Consider the following 25960-nt stretch of genomic DNA (forward strand, 5'->3'; position numbering starts at 1 on the left):
ACAGTGGGGGATGTGAGTCAGAGGCATCCACCAGGAAGTCAGAAGTAACAAGTCTAAAGGAAAAGGTTACAGTATGAGATTGGATGGAGGCATCCAATCCAGTCCATCCCTCAAGAGGGTATCAATACCACTCTTCAACATTGTATCAACATATGGTTCTTATCCACTAGAGCACTGGATCCATAATCTCGCAACTTAGAAGGAATCAGCAGTCTGGTTGTGTTGTCACATTTGGTGAGAGTTACTGTTAGGTAAATGATCTTGTCTTGTTGTTGAGTCAGTATTGGTGTGGAAAGTCAAATCAATCAGCAACATAGCAGAATCAGTCCTAATCAGGTGAGCCAATCTTCTGAAGACCCTGTTGGCAAATAGAAAAGAGAGCCAGGTAGTTTTCCTTAGTAGCAGTGAGAATTGAGGCACTGTCGATAGAAGCGATTCCAGTTAGAAATTTGCATTGATAGTATGGACAGTGAAGGAGAATGTACTCCACTATTTTGCTTATAGTATGGACAGTGATGGAGAATGTACTCCACTGTTTTGCTTGCACCGTATGTATAGGTTGGCATAGCTGAGAGATGTAATTTGTACAGCTTTACCTTTATATGCCCAAGTCCTATTAGAAGAAAAGTTAGATACACACCAGAATTAAACTAATTAATCTCGGGATGAAGGAAAAGCTAGTTCTGCCAAGTGGGGATTCTCTCCGTGTTTGTTGCCAATGTGTTAGTAGTTCCGCCTTAATCCTTTTCTTTTCATGTTGAGTGGTTTTGGAGAAATCCAGGGAAACTCCCCCAATAGATGCTGGAGTGCCCTTCATCAGATAAAATTTAAGATATGTGTACATAATGTTCAGATAGATTGGCATTTTTCCACATGGTAATAGTAGAAGAAGTATGGGAGAGGATGATGTGGGGTGGGGGGGACAAACATAACAGATGATCTGCTAGGCCAGGGTAGAGACCATCCTTTAGGCTCTGGAGATCATTAGTAGGGCTGTTCTTTGTGTTTGCAGAAGACTTTTCTTGTGGCAGAATTTTTGGCTCTCTAATCCCAAGTGCCAGAGTCATATGTGATAACTGGAAGAAAAAACTTTTGTAGTAGATATTCAGGGTATCACCTTTGAGGCCCCAATCGTTGTGAGTAGTACGTGCAATTTTACCTGCTAAGTGTTTGATCTTCTCCTTTATATGGTCACAGTGTGGTAGAAAGGATGTACCATTGTACAGTACCATGCCCAGATATTTGTATGTTTTCCTATATTTCATTTTCTCATTGTTGTACTTAATTGTTGGGTGCTGAAGGGTATTCAAGCCCCTTTGATGAGCATCTGCCTGGCCTTTTGGGTGGACACTGTAGGATATATGTGAGACCACTGTAGTCACCTTACACAAAAGCAAAAACCCATCATTTTACCACTGATGGTAGTTACATCTTTGAGTAAATCCCACATCAGTACACTGATCACTGCCACCTAGTTGTTCCTTAACCTGCAGATTCTTAATGCATGAATAATCATTGCTGATAATCAGATTAAGAGCATTGCTCCCTCTAGTTGCCTCTCGAACATGCTGCTGTAGAAAACGATCATCCAGTAAATTCACAAAAGTCTTTCTATGTGTGAGAGACCAACCCACAAGTTACAGTCTATATCTGGGAAGTTAAAATCCTTCAATATAAGACAGTCTGATTTACTGGCCCACTCTCTTTCTCTGTACAGTTGTTCCTCTCTATATAGTTGGAAACAATCATCCAATAAATTTGCAAAAGTCTTGATACCATGTGAGTGATGAACCCAGTAGCTGCAGTCAATATCTAAAAAGTTAATATCCCATTATAAGACATTCTGATATTCTGGCCCATCCTATATGTCTGTATAGTTTATTTTCCCAGGTTTTTGTCACACCAGATTAACTCAATATTGCACTAGCCATCCATGTACGCTGGTGGCACTGGTTTAGATTTTGTGCTTCTTAACTAACAGCATAAAGCATACTTTGCGATTTGTAGGGGAAACACCCGGTGTCACTAGACAAGAAACACTATGTCCTTCCTGTACACATCCCCATATTCAAATTCTGAATCCCTTATATCTGAGTGACATCATATCTCTGATATCCCCACAATTTCTGTATTTAAATATTTGATCGACACTTTAAATTCATGACATTTATTTATGATGCTTCTACCATTAGTGTACATTCAAGTATACCTGCAACTGTTTTTACTCTTAGTAACCTTAACACAGCCCATATGCTTGCTTGTTCCACGAGGACCCCTAACAGATCTTATTTTCCACTCTTCTGCTTTTTCCAATAGAAGTAGTGCAAGAATCACTTTTGCTTCGCCTGCAGCTATTGTTAATATATTATTCTGAGTATCCCTCTCCAAGCTAGCAGTTTTCTGATCCCCTTAACACTGCCTCGATAGCACCAGCAAATGTTCTTATATCCCTTTCATTTAAGTGTATCCCATCCCTGTATAAACGGTCTCTCCTGTTAGCAAACACAAACCATGCTGTGAAAAATTCTATCCCATGAGCCTTGCACAGTCTCCATGGCAAAATTGATTGACGAGGATCTTGTCATGTATTCCCTCCTGTTGTGTATGGCAGGATTGCAGCCGCATTCAATTTCATTTCACACTCATGGCTTTTTGACCCTTTCCCTGCATCATTGTCTTAATATAATTATTAACATCGAGTTCCTCTCTCTCTTCTTTTGCAGGTACATAGTTTTTCACCATCTTTTTTTTTTTTTTGCCTTAGCATAGTTTATCAATGTTCTTTTTTTTACTAAAAAAAAAGCAAGCAAATTGTAAAACTGCGTTAAAATTAAATTTTAAAAAATTCTGTGAATTTCTCTTTAATATCATTAACAAATTGGGTGTAAAAATCATTTGTGAATAGCTTGCCGTATTTGTTCAGCTAGTCATTTAAAAAAACTTTCTTCTATGGGTTTTTTCATTTCCTACTCAATGCTTATGATACAGCTCAGGATTGATAACCTTTCTCAGTTTAGGAAGTAATAAAGATTAATTAAGAGAATTTAAAGTTTATAAAAAATTAAAGATTTATTTTGAAAGAACAGTGTGCAGGAATCACATTGATCCACTAAATATCACTGGTTTAACTCTTATTGATCCTTAATAAATAGGTATTTTGTGTCACATTTGCATGTGAGGAAATTTTTTAATGTTGGGAATACCAGAATTGTGTTAAATTCTAACAGGGATCTGAATGATTTTCTGATAAATCAGAGTAAAGTGAGGAGAAATTGTTGAAGTTAAATGTAAAAAAAGGAACTGGGCTGGTTGGATCAATCCAGCTAGAGATTAAAGGAGGCAGCAAGAGAGATAAGCAAACAAATTAGCCATGATTATGAGAGCCTCCTTGGATTCAGGGGAAGTCCCTGTGGACTGGAGATGAATGTTTCCCTAATTTATGAGGGGGGGGGATCAAAAAGTGACACGAGTGATTACAGACCATCTAGACAGGGATGCAAGTTCCCCTTTCAGGATGGATTTGTTAAAGGGGCAATCTTATCTGACCAATTATATTGAATGCTATGACCCAATAACAAAGGAACTGGATGAAAAAATAATTTTAACATCATTTGCTTAAGTTTTGGAAATGCTTTTGATATTGTTATGTATTCCTGCTGTACAAATTGGAATAGTATGGTATTAAGGGCAAGTTACTGCTATGGATAAAGGGATGATTGAGTGGGAGAAGACAGAATGGTTATCAACGGGTACTCTTCTTGGATAATGTTGTTAGTGGATTCCTCCAGGGTTCAATGCTGGGCCCATCAGTATCTAATATATTTATATTAGATATTGATGATATCTGGCTTAATGTCTAAATTTGCAGATGACAAGTTGACAGGGTGGTTAATCACAGTAATCAGGTGTGCTACTGTAACAAGTTCTATTGCACTGGCTTCCTCCTCAATGGTGAAACTAACAAAATCTAAGAAAGACAGCACTAATGCTTACATACTGCCAGAATTTTGAACAGTAAATAAATGGAAAGGAATTTTGTAGCTAAATCTTTCAGACAAGGAATAAAGGAATGTAATGCACTTGTTGATTTTCCTAATAGATTGGTTGCCATCCATTGGATCAAGGGTCATTCTGATGATTGAGATATGCTCATACTAGCTTTGGCTGTGTACCTTGCCGATATTCTGTCAGTGGGCCATGAGAGCTTATGTTACTAGCATTAGAGCTGGAAACATCACTTTACCCGGTCCTAATGTTAGTAAGGGAAGCTTGTGCATTATGTGATCAGATGTGTTTTATTAGAAGGTTGGTATAAATGTTTCTTCATAGTGGGCCCAGGTTATAAGCAGGGTTGCTCAAAGTTTAGTGCCCGAGTTAACAATCTTCTTGAATAATATTGATGAGGAATAAAGGGCTACTACGTTAAAATTTGCACATCTTATATAAGTCAGAAATGTGGTTAATGAATGCAACTTTTCATTTCCTTTTAATAGTTTACTTAATTTTCCTAACCTAATCATATGCTTTTGACTATTAAATGTTGACTTTTGCAAATTTCGCTAAATTATGGTTATGTAAACTTTGTGTACAAAATCATAATTTAGGGAAATTAGAAAAATTATGGTTATGCCTTCTCTATACTCTGTAGGAATTTTATCAAAGCAGTTATTAGATCATTTGTGAGTGTCACTGCAGAAATTGCACTATGATATATTGATTAACAGGGATTTAAGTTAATGAGGGAATGCTAAGTTTTTAAGTTAGATGCACCATTTTCATAAGTTGTTTATATGTTTAATTGTATAAATATTCATATCGAGAATAATTGCTTAGTACATGTCACCATGTTTTACTGTCAGATTTTTATTCATTTTGTGATATATTACTTGTGGTTTGTTACTTTTGCACAACATTGATTAGTATGATATGGTAGTTAGCAGATAAGTGCTAAAACAAAAACACTTATCAAATAACTTCTGTAATGCAATAATTAGATTTAGTATACTCAATATTGAATTTTATACTTTTCTTTGTGACACACAAGGATATTATATATATGTTACTTTGTTTTACTTAGCTTGTCACTGCTATGTTCAATACTTTTTATTTTTCTGTGAACCGATTCTTGTATATATATTCTTGTATATATCCTGACTTTTTATCTATAAAGTCCTATTATTTCAACCACATTTCTACATTATAGATATACTTTTTCTTTTCAACGCTATTCTTGTGGTTCTCTATGCACTTATTCTTTCAAAATACAACTTTGAGGTTACTTTTTCCGTATCTATCTCGCTTTCTGTTAAGTCCGTTATGCTGCTATAAATTGCTTTTTCCTGTAGCTAAGTCACTAATATGGTAATGCTTTTGATACACTCATTTGCTCTGTTAAATAAGTGGGCTTTATTTTTCTGCCTTCTTCTTTCCGTTTCATATTACTTGAAAACTCCAGATATATTTCTTTTCTCTTTATACTTTGTTTCAGCTTGTTTTTAGGCCTGATTTGATTACATATTTTTTGCCTGCTTTTTCCCTGCAATACAAGCATTTTGTATTAGTTTCCTTTTTATACTTACAAAGCCAGGGCCCTTACTAAAGGGTTGGGCTTTACATCCCCAGCCAGCCCAGCACATTTAATAACTTTTTATATACTTTTTACCTTTCTACTTTCTATTTCTACCTTTTTTCCCTTTCATAAAACTATGAGTGCAATACGAGGGTGATAAGAACATTCTATAGCTATTTTTCGTCTTTATTTAACCACTCGTTTATCCCTTCCCCATCCTCAATTTAATACCTCACCTTATACCATATGCTTGTCCTAAATAATTTTAATTCCTTTAATTTCCATAAAATTCCAACACCAATATATTTTTCCAACTTAAAATCTGCATAAAATTCAAAAACCTTTTTTTCCCACTCTGAAAACACTTAATTATATTTTATTTTTGATTTATCCTTATTTTTACCTTAATAATTTTTGTATCATTGACACTGCATTGGGACTACCTTGTCTATACTGTATGAGAATGTGCTAATTTTATTCTTTTTGCTTTTTTGGCTTTATTTAACCTCTCTTCCACTGTTATGGCCAAGTATATAAATGCAGTTCCTGCTACGTGGTCAGGTGTAGTCCCCTGATGAAATACCTGACCATGTATCAATATTTACTTCAACTGACATCAGATTTTGCATTTTTATTTTGTTTAATCATTTGGTACTAATCATTTTACTTTACAGCTCCCTCACCTCTGATTTACTTTGCAATTCAGCCCATTATTTTCTTAATTCATCATAACTTTTAGGATATTAACATTCTTTTGCCTTTTAAAAACCTACTATACTTCTTTTTTCTACTATCCTTACCTTTCTAGTCCTTGACACTTTGTACATTTTTCACCTCCATCTATGCAGATTTTATCAAACTTATTTATTCTTACACACACACTGTATATATACACACCAGGTGGTTATGAAATAAGTTTCCTCATTCAGGAGACCCTGTTGTCAAAATGGCTAGAGATAGTGCTGTGAAAATCGGTGGGTATGTCATTTAGGGTATGGGGAAGCGATTTGTAGAAGAAAAAAAAATTAGTTCAAATTTCCACCACCAAGGGAGAAATTGGCACTGTAAACATGAGATGGAATACTTAATTTAGGATTAGATTTTAATATCAGAACTTAGAAATCTACAGATATTGTCTGTGTGCTTTCCTTCACTTGAGATGACATTCTGAAAACGGAGTGCGAGACAGTTTCGCATAGCATCTCATTGGAGATGTTGGCTACATGCTGTTTAATGCTTGCTTGCTTGCCGACCGGGCTAGCCGAGTGGGTAAAGTACCTGCCCGGCAACCCAAAGGTCGCGGGTTCGATTCCCGCCTCGGGCTTGGATCAAAGTACTGCAAAAACCTTGGGAGGTGCAATATGGCCACAGAAGCCGATGCGCCAACAACTACCAAACAAAAAAAAAAAAAAAAAAAAGCTTGCTTGCTTTCAAATCGACTAATGTCTGTATGCCACCACAGTAAACTCTGTCTTTCAGGTATCCCCATAGCCAGAAATCACAGGGATTGAGATCTGTGATCGGGCTGGCCAGAACTGTGGAAAGGTTCTAGAAATGGTGCGATCATTTCCAAATGTTGAACAGAGCAGTTCCTTCACTTGTTGACCAACGTGGGGAGGGGCACCATCTTGCATGAACACTATGGTCTCCAAGCATTGCCTTTCTTGCAGAGCGGGAATAATGTGATCTCTTAGAAGAATGCAGTATCATGCACTAGTTACCGTACACCTTGTGGGGGCATGAGATGTAGACTCTTCAAAGAAAAATGGTCCGATTATGAACTGCTGTGAATCCACATTATACTCTAATGTATGGACTTTGTATTGGTCTTTCATGTACAGCAGATGGATGGGAATATTCAGCAGTTTTGTGCATTTACAGCCCCATGAAGAGTGAAATGTGCCTCATCAGACCACAAGATCATTTGAGCCCATGTATCATCAAGTTCTGTACGAGCCAGAAATCATAGAGCAAAGTCTATTCGTTCTTTCTGATCACAAGACTTTAGTTCTTGCATTACGTGAATCTTGTACAGGAACCAGCGTAAAATTATTTGAAGCACTTTACGTACAGTAGACCAAGGCAAGTTCAAGTCTCTTGACACACCTCTGGTAGTCCACTACTGACTAGTAGTGTTTCACATTCTGACCTAGAGGCCATTGCAACTGCTACTTCATCCACTACCTCCATTCCGATACGTGGTTGTCCCCTGCCTGGAATTACACTTAACTCCCCAGTTGGTTCAAATTTCTTTTTTAGTTTTCTAAACCCCACTGAAGTCAGAGGTCCTTTACGCAAACCTTTAAGTTTCTGATATTCACATAGTGCTGCATTAGCATTACTATTATTCTGGTAGAAAAGTTTTACTAAAAGAGCACGTTCCTTTTTTGTAAGAGCCATAATGATTATTGATGGTGGTGTTGGCCTTTCTGCTTTTATCTAACAGGATGTCATTTGCGTAAGCAGCATGTCTTGAAGTAAACGACAACTTTTACATATGTGCAACGCCGTTTTTCCCTTGGTAGCTGAAATTTGAACTAATTTTTTTCTTCTACAAATCGTTTCCCCATACCCTAAGTGACATACCCACTGATCTTCATGCTAACTCTAACCTTTTTGGCCTAGGGTCTCCTGAATAGAGCAACTTATTTTATAACCCCCTGGTATATACACTGGTGTTCAAAGAAAGTGCATCACCTAGGAATTTCACATTTATAACTCTTTTTCGCGATGGTATGTTACATTAATGACTAGCATCACAAATAGAAATATAAACAAAAGATATTTATTAATAGTTAAGGCAAAGCTAAGTAATATTTGATAGGTGCTCTCAAAATATTCCAGAATGGGCATTTGCAATCTTTATACAACAGTTTTGGTAAACATGACAATTATGGCTAAAATGTTATCAGAAGCCTCAGTTTGCTTCAGTTTATCATTTTAAATTAGAAACAAAATGAAAGGTTCACCAGGTGCAAACTAATATTTAGTTGAACCGCTTTTGGGCCTGATGACAGCAGCACACCGTTGCAGCATTGACAAGATCAATTTCTGAAAATAATCAACTGATATTTCGTGGTTCCAAACACAAATTATGGCTTCCTGAAGTTCACAAGGGTCTTTGGTTTCTTTCTGGTAACTGCAAATTCCACATGATGCCAACAGTTCTCTCTAGGATTCAGGTCTGTACCTTAAAATTAGCACATTACAGTATGGACAAGAAAGAGTTCCTGATACATGGTCAGGTGTAGTCCCATGATGAAATACCTGACCATGTATCAATATTTACTTCAGCTTGCATCAGATTTTGCTATCCCTATATTCAACTAAATTTGCCAACCCATATCTGATGACAGCTATCCCACCTTTTATTTTATTTGTTTAATCATTTGGTATTAATCATTTTACTTTGCAGTTCCCTCACCTCTAATTGGCTTTGCAATTCAGCTTATAATTCTCTTAATTCATCATAACTTATAGGATATTCACATTCTTTCTCCTTAAAAACCTACATTACTTCTTTTTTCTGCTATCCTCACCCGTCTAGTACTTGGCACTTTGTGTATTTTTCACTTCTATCTACGCAAACTTTATCAGACTTTTCAATTCTTGCACGCAAGCACGCATGTACGCACACACACAGTTGTAATATTTAGTAGCATAAGTAAATATAGCTGTGTATAATATAGCTAAATACAGTATAAGTAAATATAGCTGTATAATTTTTTTTACCCAACATCATTGACCTACTCATGCATTAAGAGTAAAGATTTTTAGTATGGTTTATCAGTTTTGTCTTATCTAAATAACTTGGTTGCTTAATGTTTTGAAATTTGTATAGTTGCTTTTAATTAAAGGGCAAGAATAAAGCTAATTATTCCTTGTCCTTTAAATTAAAATGAATAATTAGCAATTATAAAGGCAGTTGCTAATTATTCATTTGGGAATCATCTCAAAGGAGTTAAAAATTTTTCTATAAATTGTTATAATCTGCATCAATGTTTTTTTTTTTTTTTTTTTATTTGTTTGCATATTTTCATCAATGCATATATAATTAACCAATTTTTTTTGGTATATATTGCTTCTTTTCTTTACTTAATTAGGGTTTTTCTTCATGGGCAAACATTAACATCACCACCCTCACATCAGGCAAGTGACAGTGTTCATCATCTGTATTATTTTGATCCACAGTCATTTAGTCCTTTAGTTTCTTGCTCAGAAAATGGACAAGAAAAGCCGGAAAAAAAAGAAGGTACTCAAGAATCTGTAACGGTCAAGAAAATCGAAGATCCCTTTGAGGTAACAGTTGTAAATAAAGTGGACAGCACAAAAGTATCATGGTGGTTTAAAACCAGTTGCATATGCAGTCTTTCGTGGAAGTTTAATTTATATAGTATTTAATCTTTTCCAGTGCAGATTTTTTTGGTATGTCATGATTGCTTATTTTTCATCTTATTATTTATCAGTGAATCTGGAATTATATTTTTTCCTTTACTAGCACTAAGTTGAACCTTTCTGTGTGCAATTCCTTCAGAAGTGGTGCCTTGGACAATTGAAAAAATCAGTGAATGGAATGATGAAATTTGAGTTAACAGTCTTTACTGTTCTTTCTTACGTTTTCTTATATTTACCTGTTCATGATTGTGTGCTATTTTAAAAATAGCATTTTGTGTCTTGAATAGGAAAATATTTTAAACTAAATAAAAACTGTATATTCTATGTTACCTAAAAATGAAAATTTGTTGTTGTGTAATGAGGTATTATTTGAAACAAAACTAAAAAAAAAGTGTGTGCACATGCATGGATAGAGAGAGAGAGATGATGAAAACATAAATGTTTGTTACATTTAAATTCATACAATAAATTTCTGGCATTAGCAGGAATTTATTTTATGTATAAATTTAAAATTTGGAATATATCAAAATAGTGATAAAATTAATTTTATTTTTTTCAACCTCTCTAATAATAACTTTTTTTTCTTAAAATTCTTGAAAAACGTTGAATATATCAAAATAGTGATAAAATTAATTTTATTTTTTTCAACCTCTCTAATAATAACTTTTTTTTCTTAAAATTCTTGAAAAACGTCCATTATAAGAAAAAAATAATTGAAATATTGAAATAGTCTATTGAAATATTCATTATTAGAAGAAATTGCATTTCATTCTATTTATAATGAGTATTTTCTTTTAGGAAGTATCAAAAAAAAAAGAAAAGTGGAAAACTGGATAGTTGAATGTTGTAGGATATGTTTGGTCATGAATTCATGAACTGAGAAATATGCAGAAAATACTATGAGTAGCGGTACAAAAGTAGTGCCTTCTATTTTTTTCCTCGGAAAATTTAATTTCTACAATTTACGCCTTTTACACCATGTAATCCTCAATCATTAATAAACACATTTGTGGGTGCAAGCACGATATTTTGCAAGGTGGTACATGTGGGAATAATTTTTTTGTTCACCAAATTTTAGAATACATGCAATATCTTGCATCATGCTGCTGGTTCCCATGAACACATTATTTTTCTACAAAGTCGCCATCATTTTCTATGCACTTCTGGCATCTCTGAGTCAGACGCTGTATTCCAATCCTGTAAAAGTCCTTACTCTTGCTCTGGAGGGCTTTGCAAACATTGTGCTTGATCTGGTCGTCAGCTACAAGATGGATTCCACGGAGTGCATCCTTCAGTGGGCCAAAGAGGTGATAGCTGGAAGGTGCAAGGTCCGGGCTATGAGAGGAGTGAGGAAGAACTGTGCACCCCAGTTTTTCAATGGTCTCCATTGTGCACAGACTGGTGTGGGGTCATGCGTTGTCACGGAGAATAACCACCTCATTAAGGTTTTTTTCCAGTCAAACTCTACGGATGCCTTGCTTTCAACTTTTTCAATGTTTCTACATATTGATCTGAGTTTATTGTGGTGCCACGCTCCAAGAAGTCCACAAGCAAGATCCCCATCTTTTTCCCAAAACACTGTCACTATGACTTTACCGACAGAAGGCTGTCTTTTGAACTTTTTGGGCAGTAAATTTTGATGATGCCACTCCATTGACTGTCTTTTCATTTCAGGGTCAAAATGATGGACCCAGGTTTCATCATCTGTGACTGTGGGAAAGAAAACCTCTCCTTCACTCTCAGAGTGCTGGAGAAGTTACATACAGATGACTTTCTGGGCTTCTGTGTGCTCATGTGTGCTCACATTTTTCAGACCCACCGGGCACAAACCTTGTAGCCTAGTTCCTTTATGATGGTTGTTGTTGTTTATTTGGATTTTAGGAGCATTAGCAACTAAGGCCATATTGCTCCGGGATATGCGGTGGTCATTCCCTGACCTTCCCGCATCCCCCGTATTTGGTGGTGACGGGCTCGAACCCCGGTCTAATCAAGAAGCGTGTGCTGCGCACTGCTGCTCCTTCCCACCTGGCTACGGAGGCGCCTCTTTTATGATGGTTATCACAGCAGTGTTCTGTAAGCACTCTCTTTTATTGTAAGGCGCACTCTTCTCCCTTGTTCCGGCTCGCCAATTGTATGCGACCGCTTTTCTTATTTAGTTCCTTTCTTATGTTAATTTTTGGGAGAATGCCTACTTTAATTTTAATAGGTAACTCTTGTTATCCTTTTGGGCCAGCCACTGGTTGCTTCAGAAAATTTCAGGATTACTATTATTCTTAGCTAGAATCTGAGTGAGGCAATGAACAACACACAGGATAAATTTAACATGTTTAATTATAGAAACTTGACTTAGATACATACAAAGATTTATCAACAAAACGTTTCATATTACGGAAGTTTCCCTCTGGGAAAAACAATTACAACAATTCCATTCAGAATATCTCTTTACTAAATGGAATAAGAGCTCCTTTACAGAAGTTTCCCTCTGGGAAAAACAATTACAATAATTCCATACAGTATATCTTTTTTCTAATCTAACTAAAAGTTCTTTTACAACCTTCAACTTGTTATTCCAGCTATTTCTTAGGCTAGACAAATTAATCGTACTTAGGATTTCAGAATTCCTTTCCTTTCCATTTAGGATGACTAGAAACAATAATACAAAACAGTACTTACAATATGTTTTAGGATCAGCTCCTTGACCTTCCCGCACTTTCTGTGACGGCTTCCACGTCTAATATCCGGCTTTTAATTCCAAATTTCCCTTTGACCCAACTCGACTCCTCTTGGCTGCTTTTAACTTAGTTGATTCCGAATAAGCCTTTTCCTTTAGCTGGCAGATTTTCCTTTCTGAAATCCAGCAAAATCTCGCCGCTTCCCGACTAACTTCTATCTCAAATAATTCCACGACTGCGCTTACTAAGACAAGACTACTTCTCCAGAACTACCTCCTCCTTTAACACTACCTGTAACACTAACTCCTCCTCTATCACTCTTCCCTGACTACTCTTCCCGACTTACTCTATCACAACATCTCTTCCCGACATAACCTAACGCTGTTGAAACCCGTCCTTATATATCTGCTATGTTTCCCGGCATACCTTGAAATTTTGACTGACCTCCCCTCTGTTAAGTTGAAATGTTCACCGTAATTTCGGGTATCATGGACTCACCCGTAAATTTCCATAGTAACTTTTAACTACTCTTGCGTATATAAGCGTTCGTTCCCCAAGTGTTTTTTTTTTTTTTTTTTTTTTAAGTAAGCCTTAAGCTTACAGTTCCCTATACCTACTGCAATGCACAATTCGCATGTCATGATGCAGCTGTCCTCTTTGATCAGCACATTTATCCAGCTCTTGTCTGTTGGTACCGATGTTACTGCCTGGCCGCTTTGGGGCTTCTCAACAATGTCACTTTCCCCACTCTTAAATTTCTGTACTCACATCTACAGTATTGTCACCATAAACATTTTTGAGATGTGTATTAATTTCGAAAGGCGTTACATCCTCCATTTTGAACTATCTATGTGCTGCACTCACGAGATCAATCACAGCGCCACTCAGTGACATATGAAATGATCTACGGTGCCACATATGAAAGCAAAGAATTAGGAGGCATTACTTTCGTTCCAGTCCTCGCAGTTACCATATTTGCACAAAAAAAGGGTTTTTTTCGTTAATATTGAATTGCAAGTTATATTATAGAACCAGTATAGTAGCATTTAATGTTAATTTACCCTATTTGAAGTACCATATTTCCCAAGCTATAAGCCCCTCAACTTGGGCACCTGTACGTGGTGAGGGGACCTCCCAGTGATGTTGCTGGTCTTCCAGATTAGCATCACTGGGATCTAACGCCCATACCTTGGTTCCAGGGTTATATCATTGGAATCCGGCATGTGCAGCCGTGCACCGCAACCTGTGAAAACTTAGAAAGGGGGATCCTGGTGGTTGAGGGACCCAGCCTCGATACACCACTTCAGCCCCTGCTTCGACAAGACTGGTGGTCCCGGACCGGCCCAACTGGGATCAATCGGCCCGTGGTTCTTACTGCTTGGGTCAACTGCGTTCCAATAAGTCTCCCTCCCTTTGGCCTTGGGATGGGATCAAGGCTTATTGGAAACGTGGGTATGGTGCTCCTAAGCAAATTTGGTGTCCCATTCATGTACACAATACCTGCTAGTTCATGAGTGGGCGTCCGCTCGTAGGGCTCCATGGTGGGTGAGGTACTTAGGGCATTGGAAATTTTTATCTTACTCATATGAGTAATTTAAATTCTATTTCCTCTGGGGGGCCCCAACAAGGCCCCTACCTAACTGATCAGAAGATACCGATAACTGCAGCTCAAAAAGGCCCATAACTGAGGATAGACCACCATCTGTGACACCACTTTTCCTCATTCTCCATTTCACCGGAGAGCAGGTACTCAGGAAAATGTTACTCTTCTTCCAGAAAGGATTAAAAGGGTTGACAGAACCTCCAAAATCTGTCAAAAGGCTATGTTCTGGAGACAGTTTAGTTGAGGCTGCAAGCCAAAAACATGCACAGCAACTACTGAAAACCACATTGTTAGGGGGAATTACCCATCATCGTTATCCCCGTGGCAGGGCCTTTAACCTGGGTGATAAAGCAAACCCCCCAGGGCCGAAAGGAGCCATCATGGATAAAAATTCTTATCCACCCTTAGAGCCTACGAGCTCAAGACCTGAAACTTACAATGACTATGACACCAATCATGACCTAGGTAATGACAATCCAAAGAGACAGAAGACCAATTAGATGGAGCAACCCTGCCCATCATTTTTAATTTTCCACTCGCTCACTGGTCAGCCTATGAGCAAACTGTCTCCTTTTGTTATATAAAAACATTTGGAAGGTATTGCTGGATCTCCTAAGACTGTTAAAAGACTCCAATCAGGAGACTTTTTAGTGGAAACTACGAACCACAGGCATTCGGAGAAGCTTTTACAGCTTACAAACTTTGCTGGCATTCCAGTAAAAATATTCCCTCATGCAACCATAAATTCATCTAAGGGCCAGTTGGGACCTATTACATGTCACAGGGGAGGAAATAACCCAAGAACTGCAGGGACAAAATGTAATTCAAGCAAAACGTATAAGGACTAAAAAAGATCAACTTATACCAACCAGAAATATTATTCTCACCTTCAATACACCCAGCTTGCCCTCCTCCGTAAAAGCAGGTTATTTACTTTCTCGCATTCGCCCCTACATACTATGATGCTACAAATGCCAAAAGTATAGCACTCACAAACTGTATGCAGAGGAGTTCTGTCTGCCCTGTGGGTCCTCAGATCACATACAAAGTGACTGTATGATCACAAAAATGACCTGCCCAAATTGCAAAGGTGATCATCCTGCATATTCCAAGACATGTGAAAAATGGAAAACTGAGAATAGTAAAATAGAAGGTAAATATAAAATTAAAAGGTAAATACCATAGTAAAATACAAGGTAAATTCAATAGTAAAATACAAGGTTGAGAACAAGTAAGTTACCAAGAAGCGAGAAAATTAGTTGTACCTCCTATAAACAGAAATGTAACCTGTGCCAATGCCGTAAAAAAGTATCAAACAGTCTCCAACTCAAATCGATGTCACGGTTCCCACTAATAAATCAATTTCTGATTGGGCTAGAAATATCCTCTCTGAACAACAACCAAGTATATGTAAGCAACAACCCAAACTCTTAGCTCAAGCAAATAAAACAATACCAGCAGCATTTCCTACTTCAAAGAGTGCTACCACATCCCATATTACAAACTCAAATGCAATTAAAAATATCCAGAACACAACCATGGACACAGATGGTACATCAATACAGGAAGATCCTGATTTAGAAATCTATGCTGAAGAAGAAATGGACATTGGCAGACCAGTTTTTGCCAAAAAAGATAAACAAAAACTGGAATATAATAATCCAGTCACCTTCAAAAAGCAGTCAGATACAGCTCCATCAATTAAACACAAATAATGCCTTGTATTTTACAATGGAACTGCAGAGGTTTTCATTGCAACACAGATGACATCCATGATCTAATTAACTGATATTCTCCAGTTGCTCTTTGTCTTCAGGAAACTTAATAACCTTGCAAATTTCTCCTTCGATAAAGAACTTAGCCTTTATCGAAGAGATGGAAATACAGCTAATGCTGCCCATGGTGGTGTCGCAATCCTAATAAATTCAAAAATCCCGACTAAACATATTCCACTTCAAACTGAAATAGAAGCTGTTGCTGTTCGTATAACTCTCCATATTGCAATAACACTAGTTTCAATCTACTTACAACCAAACCATACTACTGTTTAAAAGATCTTGAAGACCTCTTTATACAGATACCTCCACCTCTTTGTATATTAGGGGACTTTAATGGGCACAACCCCTTATGGGGCTCTTCTAAATTAGATAAATGGAGTCGACTCATTGAAAGCTTTTTAGAGGCACTAAATCTCGTCTTACTCAATACTGGCGTGCACACTCACATTCAGCTCCCAACTGGACAAACCTCAGCAATAGATCTCTCCATTTGTTCTCCAGTGCTGGCCCCGACCATAGAGTGGTATGTTGTTAATGATCCTATGGGCAGTGATCATTTCCCAATTGTGTGCAACATATTAATAGCACAGACTCCTCTAACACAACCCTGCAGGAAATGGAAATTTGTCCGAGCAAACTGGGCAAAATTCCAGTCATCAATATCCTTTGATGAGGAAAAAATCAGTCTCCAGTCTATTGATGATGTGACAGATGACATCAATTTGCATCTCCTAAATGTGGCCAAAGACACAATACCACTATCAAATTCCCCTGGCCGAAAACATTATAATTATTGGTGGAATGAGGAATGCACAATAGCAAAAAATAAAGCCTGGAATTTGTTTTGGCAATGTCCATCCACAACCAGTCTGATAAATTATAAAAAATTAAGGGCAAAAGCATGTTTCATACAAAGGCAAGCCAAGAAAGAATCGTGGACCCGCTTTGCATCCAGCATCAACAGAAACACTGACAGCAAAATAATTTGGAAAAAATTAGACAGCTATCTGGTAAGTTTCCAACCATACCATCTCCAATCCTCTCCTGGAATGGGCGAGATCTATCAAGTCCCTTGGATATGACCTGTGAGCTTAACTTCTGTTCCAGGAAAATTAATGGAGGCACTGGTTAAAGAAGCACTGCAGGATCATTTAGACAAGACTTCAGTTATAGCTCAGACACAGCATGGTTTTGTTAAGGGGAAGTCTTGCCTGACCAACTTGATTGGATACTATGATGCAGTCACAAAAGAACTGGATGCAGGGAATAACTTTGATATTATATACTTGGATCTTAGAAAGGCTTTTGATACTGTTGCACATGGAAGACTGCTACACAAATTGGAGCAGTGTGACATTGGAGGCAAATTGCTGCTATGGATAAAGGGGTGGTTGAGGGGGAGAAGACAGAGAGTGGTAATCAATGGACACTGCTCATCGTGGACTGATGTTATTAGTGGAGTCCCTCAGGGCTCAGTGTTGGGTCCATTATTGTTTTCTGTATTTATAAATGATATTGATGATGGTATATCGGGCTTAATGTCCAAGTTTGCAGACGATACAAAGGTTGGCAGGGTTGTCAAGGACACTACTGACACTATGCTGCTGCAACAGGATCTGGAAAGGTTGAGCAGATGGGCTGAGAGGTGGCAAATGAAGTTTAACATTGATAAATGTAAAGTACTACACATGGGAAACAGCAACCCCAGAGCAACGTATCAACTCTGTGGTACTACACTGACAGTGGTAGAGAATGAAAGGGACTTGGGGGTGGTTGTGCAGGCAGATATGAAGTTCTCTGAGCAGTGCAGACGGGCTGCAAGAGTAGCTCATGGAGTATTGTCAATGATATACAGGAATTTTTCCAGCAGGGATAAGGAGGTGATTATTCCATTGTATAAGGTGATGGTCAGGCCACACCTAGAGTACTGTATACAGGTCTGGAGGCCTCATTTCAAGAAGGATGTAGAGCTGCTGGAATGAGTACAGAGAAGGGCAACAAGATTAGTGAATGGAACAAAGGGGTGCTCTTACGAAGAAAGGCTTAAGTTTTGCAAATTACAGTGTCTGGAGACTAGGTACCAGCGAGGTGATCTGATAGAGGTGTATAAAGCCTTGAATGGTTTAAGCATGCTCAATGCTGATGGGATTCTTCCTCTAGCTCAGAAAAATCACCTGAGAGGGCATAAATTCAAATTGAGGAAAGACAGATGTAGGATAGACGTGCGGAAATTTGCCTTTAGCCAGCGGGTGGTTGGTTGGTGGAACAGACTTCCATCCCTTGTGGTGGAGGTTGATAGCGTAAATAAGTTTAAGGCTCAGCTGGACAGGTATTTTGAACGAACAGAGGGGTGAAGTGGAAGTGGTTTTTTTTTTTTTTTTTTTTTTTTTTTTTGGCTGATGCTGCATAAGCTTGCTTTCTTGCATCAAATGCCTCTACTAATGCTAATGCTAATATAGCAAATGCTTTGGGAAGTACCTTTGCTGAAATATCAGCAGCATCTGCTTATACTACATCTTTCCAGCGAATTAAAAACAGTAAAGAACAGCATACTATTAATTTCCAAACTACTCTCAGTCTACCGTATAACAAACCGTTGCAATATTCTGAACTTTTACATGCTATTAAAAACAGCCCGCAATGGTGCTGCCGGACCAGATGGGATCTATTACGTCATGCTGCAACACCTTGATGTCAAAGCTTTGCGCCTACTTCTGCTCTTTTACAATCACATTTTTTTAGAAAATATTTATCCAGCTTCTTGGCATCATTCTATTGTTTTGGCATTCCTAAAGCCTGGAAAAGATCCTTCCAACCCCCCATAGCTATAGACCAATATCTCTCACAAGCTGCCTCAGCAAAATCCTTGAAAAAGTTGTCCACAGTAGACTCGTCTGGATCATTGAGTCAAAACATCTAATGAGCCATAGTCAAACACGGTTTTCGAAAAAACAGGTCTGCTTGGATCTCATGGTCAAGGCTGAATTTTTCATTCGGAATGCCTTCGTTAAGCACGGACATCTAGTGTTAGTTTCAATTGAAATAGAGAAGGCATTTGACACCACGTGACGGCATGGCATACTTAGTGATCTTTACGCTCTCGGTCTATGGGGCAACCTTCCCAAATTTGTTCAGAATTTTTTACATTTTAGATCGTTCCAAGTGAGTTACCAACATGCCCTCTCTGCAACTTTCATTCAGGAAGGTGTTCCACAGGTATCATCGATGCTCTTAGAATCGATTCCATCACTAAACAGCTTCCAAACACAATTGAGACTTACCTTTATGCAGATGACCTTTCCATCTCTCCTGCCATTCCCAAAACATGAGATCTATTGAAAGACAGCTTCAGATATCACTAAATAAAATACAGGCACTTCCATAGCCAGGTGGACAGGAGCAGCAGTGCATAGCACATGCTTCTTGTCTTGATTAGACTGGGGTTCGAGCCCGTGATCACCAAATACGAAGGACGCGGAAAGGTCAGGGAATGACCACCGCATATCCCGGAGCAATATGGCCTTAGTTGCTAATGCTCCTAAAAACCAAATAACAACAACAACCAAATACGGAGGATGCGGAAAGGTCAGGGAATGACACCGCATATCTCCGGAGCAATATGGCCTTAGTTGCTAATGCTCCTAAAAACCAAATAACAATAACAAATAAAATACAACAATGGGCCAGCCTCTACGGCTACCGACGCTCTCAGCAGAAAACAGTTGCAATCTATTTTTGTAGACAACGAAAACTTCATCTGGATCCTGAACTTCAAATATCTAATGTCTCCATCCCAGTCGCTACTAACATCAGATTTCTAGAAATAATCCTTGACAACAAATTAAATTTCTTAGACCATATTAAAAATGTACATACTTTCTGTATGAAAAAGTTAAATATACTTAGAACTTTATCCTCCCTAACATGGGGTGCAGATCGCACCTCCCTGCTTCAGTTATTCAGGGCATTAATCAGATCCTGTCTCGATTATGGTGCTCCTGTCTATGGTTCTGCCAGGGCAAGCACACTGTGCTGGTTTGATCCAGTTCAACACAGCACCTTGAGGATTGCACTTGGTGCATTCAGAACATCACCAACTCATAGCCTCTACATTGACACTCATGAGCTGCCACTAAACATTACTTAGGAAAACATTGTTACTGAAGTATGCTGTCAAAATACAAAGTTGTGTCTTGCATCCCATTCAGCCATATCTATTCAATATAGCATAGTAAAACCAGCTGGTCTTCGCCTCCTTGAACTGATGCAGGTTTAGAATGTTTCCATTTGTTCTGTACAACAAGTAAATTTCGCTCAACCACCATGGAGTCCTGCCGTTCTATACACTCATAGATATATTGATTTTTCCCCAATTTATATGGATGGCTCTAAATCCAATTCAAACGTTGGAGCAGCTGCAGTGTTTCCAAATGCCACTTTTTCAGCATCCCTTCCATTTGAATTCAGTATCTTCTTGGCAGAATTATATGCATTTAAACTAGCCTTAGAAAAGATCTGTTCTGACTCTTCATTAAAATTTGTTATTTACACTGATTCCCTCAGCTCAATTATGGCATTATGTAACTCCTAAGTTAAAGTTCACCATGTTCTAAATGAAATTAGAAGATTATTACTACAGATTGAAGAGTGCCACCAACTGGTCACCTTCTGCTGGATTCCAGCACATTCCGGAATTCCTGGTAATGATTTGATCTAATGAATTTGTGGATAGTCTGATCCTGTTCCAGCATCAGACTATCCACAAATCATTCATGGAGCATGTCTAACAGAATGGACAGCACTCTGACATTCATTTTCAATTTAAACAGGATCCTAAAATTTGGTGTTTGGGTATCTGTACATCAAGAAGAGAAGAAATAGTCCTTTCAAGAGCAAGAATAGGTCATACTCATTTAATTCACCTTCATTTACTCACAGGAGATGATCCACCCCAGTGTCCACATTGTTCTGTAAATCTGACTGTTAAACACATTCTCAGTGAATGCCCATACTATAAACAAGACAGAAATACAACCCTGCTACCATTGGTTAACCTTCGGAAACCAATAACTCTAGAGCATGTCATTGGTGACAATGCAAATATTCCTGAATTTTTCAACTTTCTTAAGCAAATTGGAGTCTTTAATCATTTCTGATTTCAGTATTTTCTGACATTGCAAGAATTTCTCATATATTCATATAACTGAATAGGTGCATTACAGCCAAAGTAGCTTATGCGCCATCAAACATCCACAACAATGACAACACCCAGAAAGCTTCTGGGAAAAATACCATCGGTACTCAGACTGATATGACTATTTCACCAAGGAAGTCATTTACCCCCGTTGCACGCTATTTATTGCGTGCAATGGGGATATGTGGTGGTTATTCCCTGACCTTTCTGCATCCTCCGTATTTGGTGGTCGAAACTGGGCTCGAACCCTGGTCTAATCAAGAAGCGTGTGCTATGCACTGCTTCTCCTGCCCACCTGCTACAGAGGCACCTGAGCTCTTTAGTGAGGGACTCTACACTTCCAAGAATCCGTTGTAGATCACTGGTCTCCATAATTTTAGAGGAGGGTCTTCTTTCTCTGCCTCCTGCTGTTGGCTAAGTTTGCAGCTAACTCTAAAAGGTCTTCATTCGAAAGAGTCTCTGCATGACTTCTCAAGAGCACAGTTACATCTTCAACTGTAACTTCTTCTAACCCTGCCTCTTGTGCCAGCCGGCTGATGTTTTCTACATCCTTTTGTAGCTTGAATCCTCTGAAGTCATGCATGAAATCTGGGAGAAGTTTACACCCCACTCCATTGAGACAATTGACAGTCACTTCTTGCCAGGCTGTATTAATGTGATTGATGCCTTTAAGACATGTGGGCAGGAGCAGCAGTACGTAACACACGCTTCTTGATTAGACCGGAGTTCGAGCCCATGACCACCAAATACAGAGGATGCGGAAAGGTCAAGGAATGACCACCGCATATCCCCAGAGCAATATGGCCTTAGTTGCTAATGCTCCTAAAAAACAAATAACAACTTAGGACATGAAACGACTGTCGGTATTCTCTGATGGTAATGTTGGACACATCTAAAGCTTTTACCATTTCTGTAAATGTTTTCCATAGGTAATAACCTTTAAAGTTGGCTATTACCCCATGGGTTACAAAACCGACATTGTATATTATTTGTGATTGGCTCAGATTGTCCTTGATCACGTGAACAGTGCATGATACAAAGTACAGTATGACGCTGATAAATTTTGTTTTATGATTTTAAACTTTCTATTTATAAAAAAATTTCAAAAATAAATATTCATGCCCTTGTGGTTAGTGACCGGGCGCTATTGCGAATTGCTGCAAATCGGACTAGCGCAAAATATACTACCTGTATATTAAGGGAAGCAGCAAAGGAGGCAAGCAAACCCTTAGACATAATTATGAGAGTATTCTTGGATTGCAAATATATCCCCAATTCGTAAAGGGGGATCAAAAGGCGATATGAGTAATTACAGATCCGTTAACATCTCTTCTAGAAAAAATAATAGTCACTGAAGGAGTTTGTTTATGCATGGGTAATGCAACAACAGGGTATCAGCCCACCCACCGATGAGAAGCCAATAAGCTTCAAAACTGTGCCATCTGGGTGGTGGTATCCACCGAGAATAAGTAATAATAATCTTCTCCATACGTGAAGCATTACTTATTCTAGGTAGTGCAGTACCATGGAAACTCATTGTGAAGGTATTCACAATATGAGATATGATTAAAATGATGCATTAAAACTACCTTGGTAGTAGAAATTGATGTGTGTGCATTACCAATGCATAAACAAACTCCTTCATATTCTTAGGCATTTAGCCAAGAAATATCTTTTAATCAAAATAGTCATTGGTTAAAGGAGATGCAATTATACTGCAGTCAAAGCATGGATTTGCTAAGGGGTGGTCTTGTCTAACCAATTTAAAAGTTACTATATGCAAGAATCTGGAAGCAAATAATAATTTTTATATCATATACTTAGATTTCAGGAAGGCATTTGATACTGTTGCACATAAAAGACTGCTATACAAACTGGAGGAATGTGTCATTAGGTACAATAGGGGCAAGGTACTGGTATGGATAAAGGGTTGGTTAAGCAGAAGAAAACATAGAGAGTAAGTATCAATGGATGCTGCTCTTTGTGGACTAATGTTATTAGTAGAGTTGCCCGGGGTTCAGTGCTGGGCCCATTATTGTTTTCAATATTTATTAATGATACTGATGAAGGTATATGAGGCTTAATGTCTAAGTTTGCTGATGATATACAAAGGTTGGCAGGGTGATTAACAACAGTAATCAGGATGAGATGCTGTAACAAGATCTAGGAAAATTGAGTTAATTGGCCAGGAAAAAGTCAATTGAAGTTTGACATTGCAAGGTACTGCATATGGATAGCAGTAATCCCAGAGTAACTCATCTGTGTGTTACTACACTCAGGGTAGTGGAAAATGAAAAAGGCTTGCAGGTAATTGTGTAATCAGTTATGAAATTCTCTGAATAGTGTAGAGACATCCTGCCAGGAAAGTTCATGGGGTTTTGTCACTGATACACAGAAACTTTGTGGCAGAGATAAGGTGATTATCCCTTTGCACAAGACCATGGTTCTGCCACATCTTGAGTACTGTATACAGGTCTGGAGGACAGACATGTACACAGTACTCACTTTAGAGAAGGGCAACCAGATTGGCGAAGGGAACAAACGTGTGCTCTTACCTAAAAATGTTTCAGTTCTGCAAATTGCAATGTCTGGTGATTAGGCACCTGCAGGGAGATGTGATTGATGTTTTAAAATCTTGAATTTGACTGAGTAAGCTGAATCTTAATGGCATACTTCCTTTTGCTGAGACTACACACATGTGGGATTTTACTCAAAGGTGTAATTACCATCAGGGGTAAAGGGAAGGGTTTTTGCTTTCGTAAAGGTGACTACGGAGGTCTCAGTTTTTAAATTCTATACAGTGGGATCAACTGATGACATTACTAACAGCAAATTCTAAATGGGAAGCATTCAAGGAATTAATCTTGGAAGCTTCCAGTCTTTTCATACCAACTAAGAAATACTGTTCAGGACCAATTAACCCAGTTAATGGACCTTGAGCTGTTATCCGTTAACTGGGTTAATGGATATCAGATAAGCTAATGAGACTCGTAGTAGAGAAGAAAAATGCATGGGATACATGTAAATTATCAGGAGGCACAGATGCCTATGGTAGATATAAGGTAGCCTATAATCAAGTCACGAATGAAGTGGGCGCCTCCATAGCCAGGGGGGAAGGAGCAGCAGTGCGTAGCACACGCTTCTCAATTAGACCGGGGTTCGAGCCCATCACCACCAAATACAGAGGATGCGGAAAGGTCAGGGAATGACCACCGTATATCCTGGAGCAATATGGCCTTAATTGCTAATGCTCCTAAAAACCAAATAACAAACAAACAAACAAACAAATGAAGTTAAGCAAGAAAAGGTAGACTATGAGAAATCTTTGGCAAAGGATGCAAACAATAGTAAAGACTTCTTTACTTATGTAAACTCTAGAAGGAAGTAGATGAATCAGATTGGTCCACTCGATATCAATTGTTCGATTGTTGATGATTCTGCTGAGGTAGCTGACAAACTGAATGAGTATTTTACATCTACATTCACAGATGAGGAATTCTGTTGGGAAGTGGAGGGCAGAAGCTTATCAAACTCTAACAGGGAGTTAAATGACTTTGTAATAACTGAAAAGAAAGTGGAGGAGAAATTACTGAAGTTAAACATAAGAAGGCATCTGGGGTGGATGGGATCTATTCAGTTATATTAAAGGAGGCAGCAAAGGAAGTTAGCAGGACCTTAGCCATGATTATGAGGGTATCCTTGCACTAGGGGAGGTCCCCACGGACTGGAGATGCAAATGTATCTTCAATTCACAAAGAGGGATTGAAAAGTGATAAAGTAATTACAGACCTCTTAGTTTAACTTCTGTTCCGGGGGAAATAATTTATTCACTGATTAAAGAAGCACTGCAGGATCACCTAGAGAAGACTACAGTTATAGTTCAGGCACAGCATGTATTTGTTAAGGGGAAGTCTTGCCTGACCAATCTGATTGGATACTATGATGTGGTCTCAAAGGAACTGGAGGCAAAAAATAATTTTAATTTCATATACTTGGATTTTAGGAAAGCTTTTGATACTATTGCACATGGAAGACCACTGTACAAGTTGGAGCAGTATGGTATTAAGGGCAAGTTGCTACAATGGTTAAAAGTATGGCTGATTGGAGAAAACAGAGAGTGGTAATCAATGGACACTGCTCTTCTTGGACAAATGTTATTAGTGGATTCCCCCAGGGGTCAGTGTTGGGCCCATCATTGTTTTCTATATTTATTAATATATTGATGAAGGTATATCAAGCTGAATGTTCAAGTTTGCAGATGATACGAAAGTTGGTAGGGTTGTTAATGACAGTAAGGATGGCACAGTATTGCAATAGGATCTAAAAAAGTTGAGCAGATGTGCTGAGAGGTGGCAACTGAAATTGAATATTGACAAATGCAAAGTACTTCATATGGGTAGCAGTAACCCCCAGAGTAACGTACCAACTGTGTGGTACTACACTTAGGGAAGTGGAAAGTTTAAAAGACCTGGGGGTAATTATGCAGCCATTTAGGAAGTTCGCTGAGCAGTGCAGATGGGTTGCCAGGGCAGATCATGGAGTGTTGTCAATGATATATAGAAATTTTGCTAACAGGGATAAGGAGGTGTTATCCCATTATATAAGGCAATGGTCAGGCCACACCCTGAGTACTGCATCTAGGTCTGGAGGCCTCATTTTAGGAAGGATGTAGAGCTGCTGGAATGAGTAGGTGAGGTGATCTGAATGAGGTATAAAAGGCCTTGAATGGTTTGAGCAAGCTCAATGCTG

General features: G+C 38.3%; 1 protein-coding gene across 3 annotated transcripts in view; it reads left to right on the top strand.

Moving 5' to 3' along the window:
• The window catches only part of Dora (zinc finger SWIM domain-containing dorado), a 729579-nt gene that overhangs the window by 326096 nt on the left and 377523 nt on the right, over positions 1-25960 (top strand). For 2 of the 3 annotated variants that reach the window (XM_090389612.1, XM_090389613.1), the window contains exon 10: positions 9673-9868. In XM_090389612.1, the coding sequence (XP_090245738.1) occupies positions 9673-9868 (196 nt within the window). The remainder of the gene's footprint in view (positions 1-9672; positions 9869-25960) is intronic. The other variant, XM_090389614.1, reaches the window with a different exon arrangement.

The sequence above is a fragment of the Mastigoproctus giganteus genome, chromosome 2, assembly GCF_048544385.1.
Source record: "Mastigoproctus giganteus isolate SK-2022 chromosome 2, ASM4854438v1, whole genome shotgun sequence".
In the NCBI taxonomy this organism is placed as follows: domain Eukaryota; kingdom Metazoa; phylum Arthropoda; class Arachnida; order Uropygi; family Thelyphonidae; genus Mastigoproctus; species Mastigoproctus giganteus.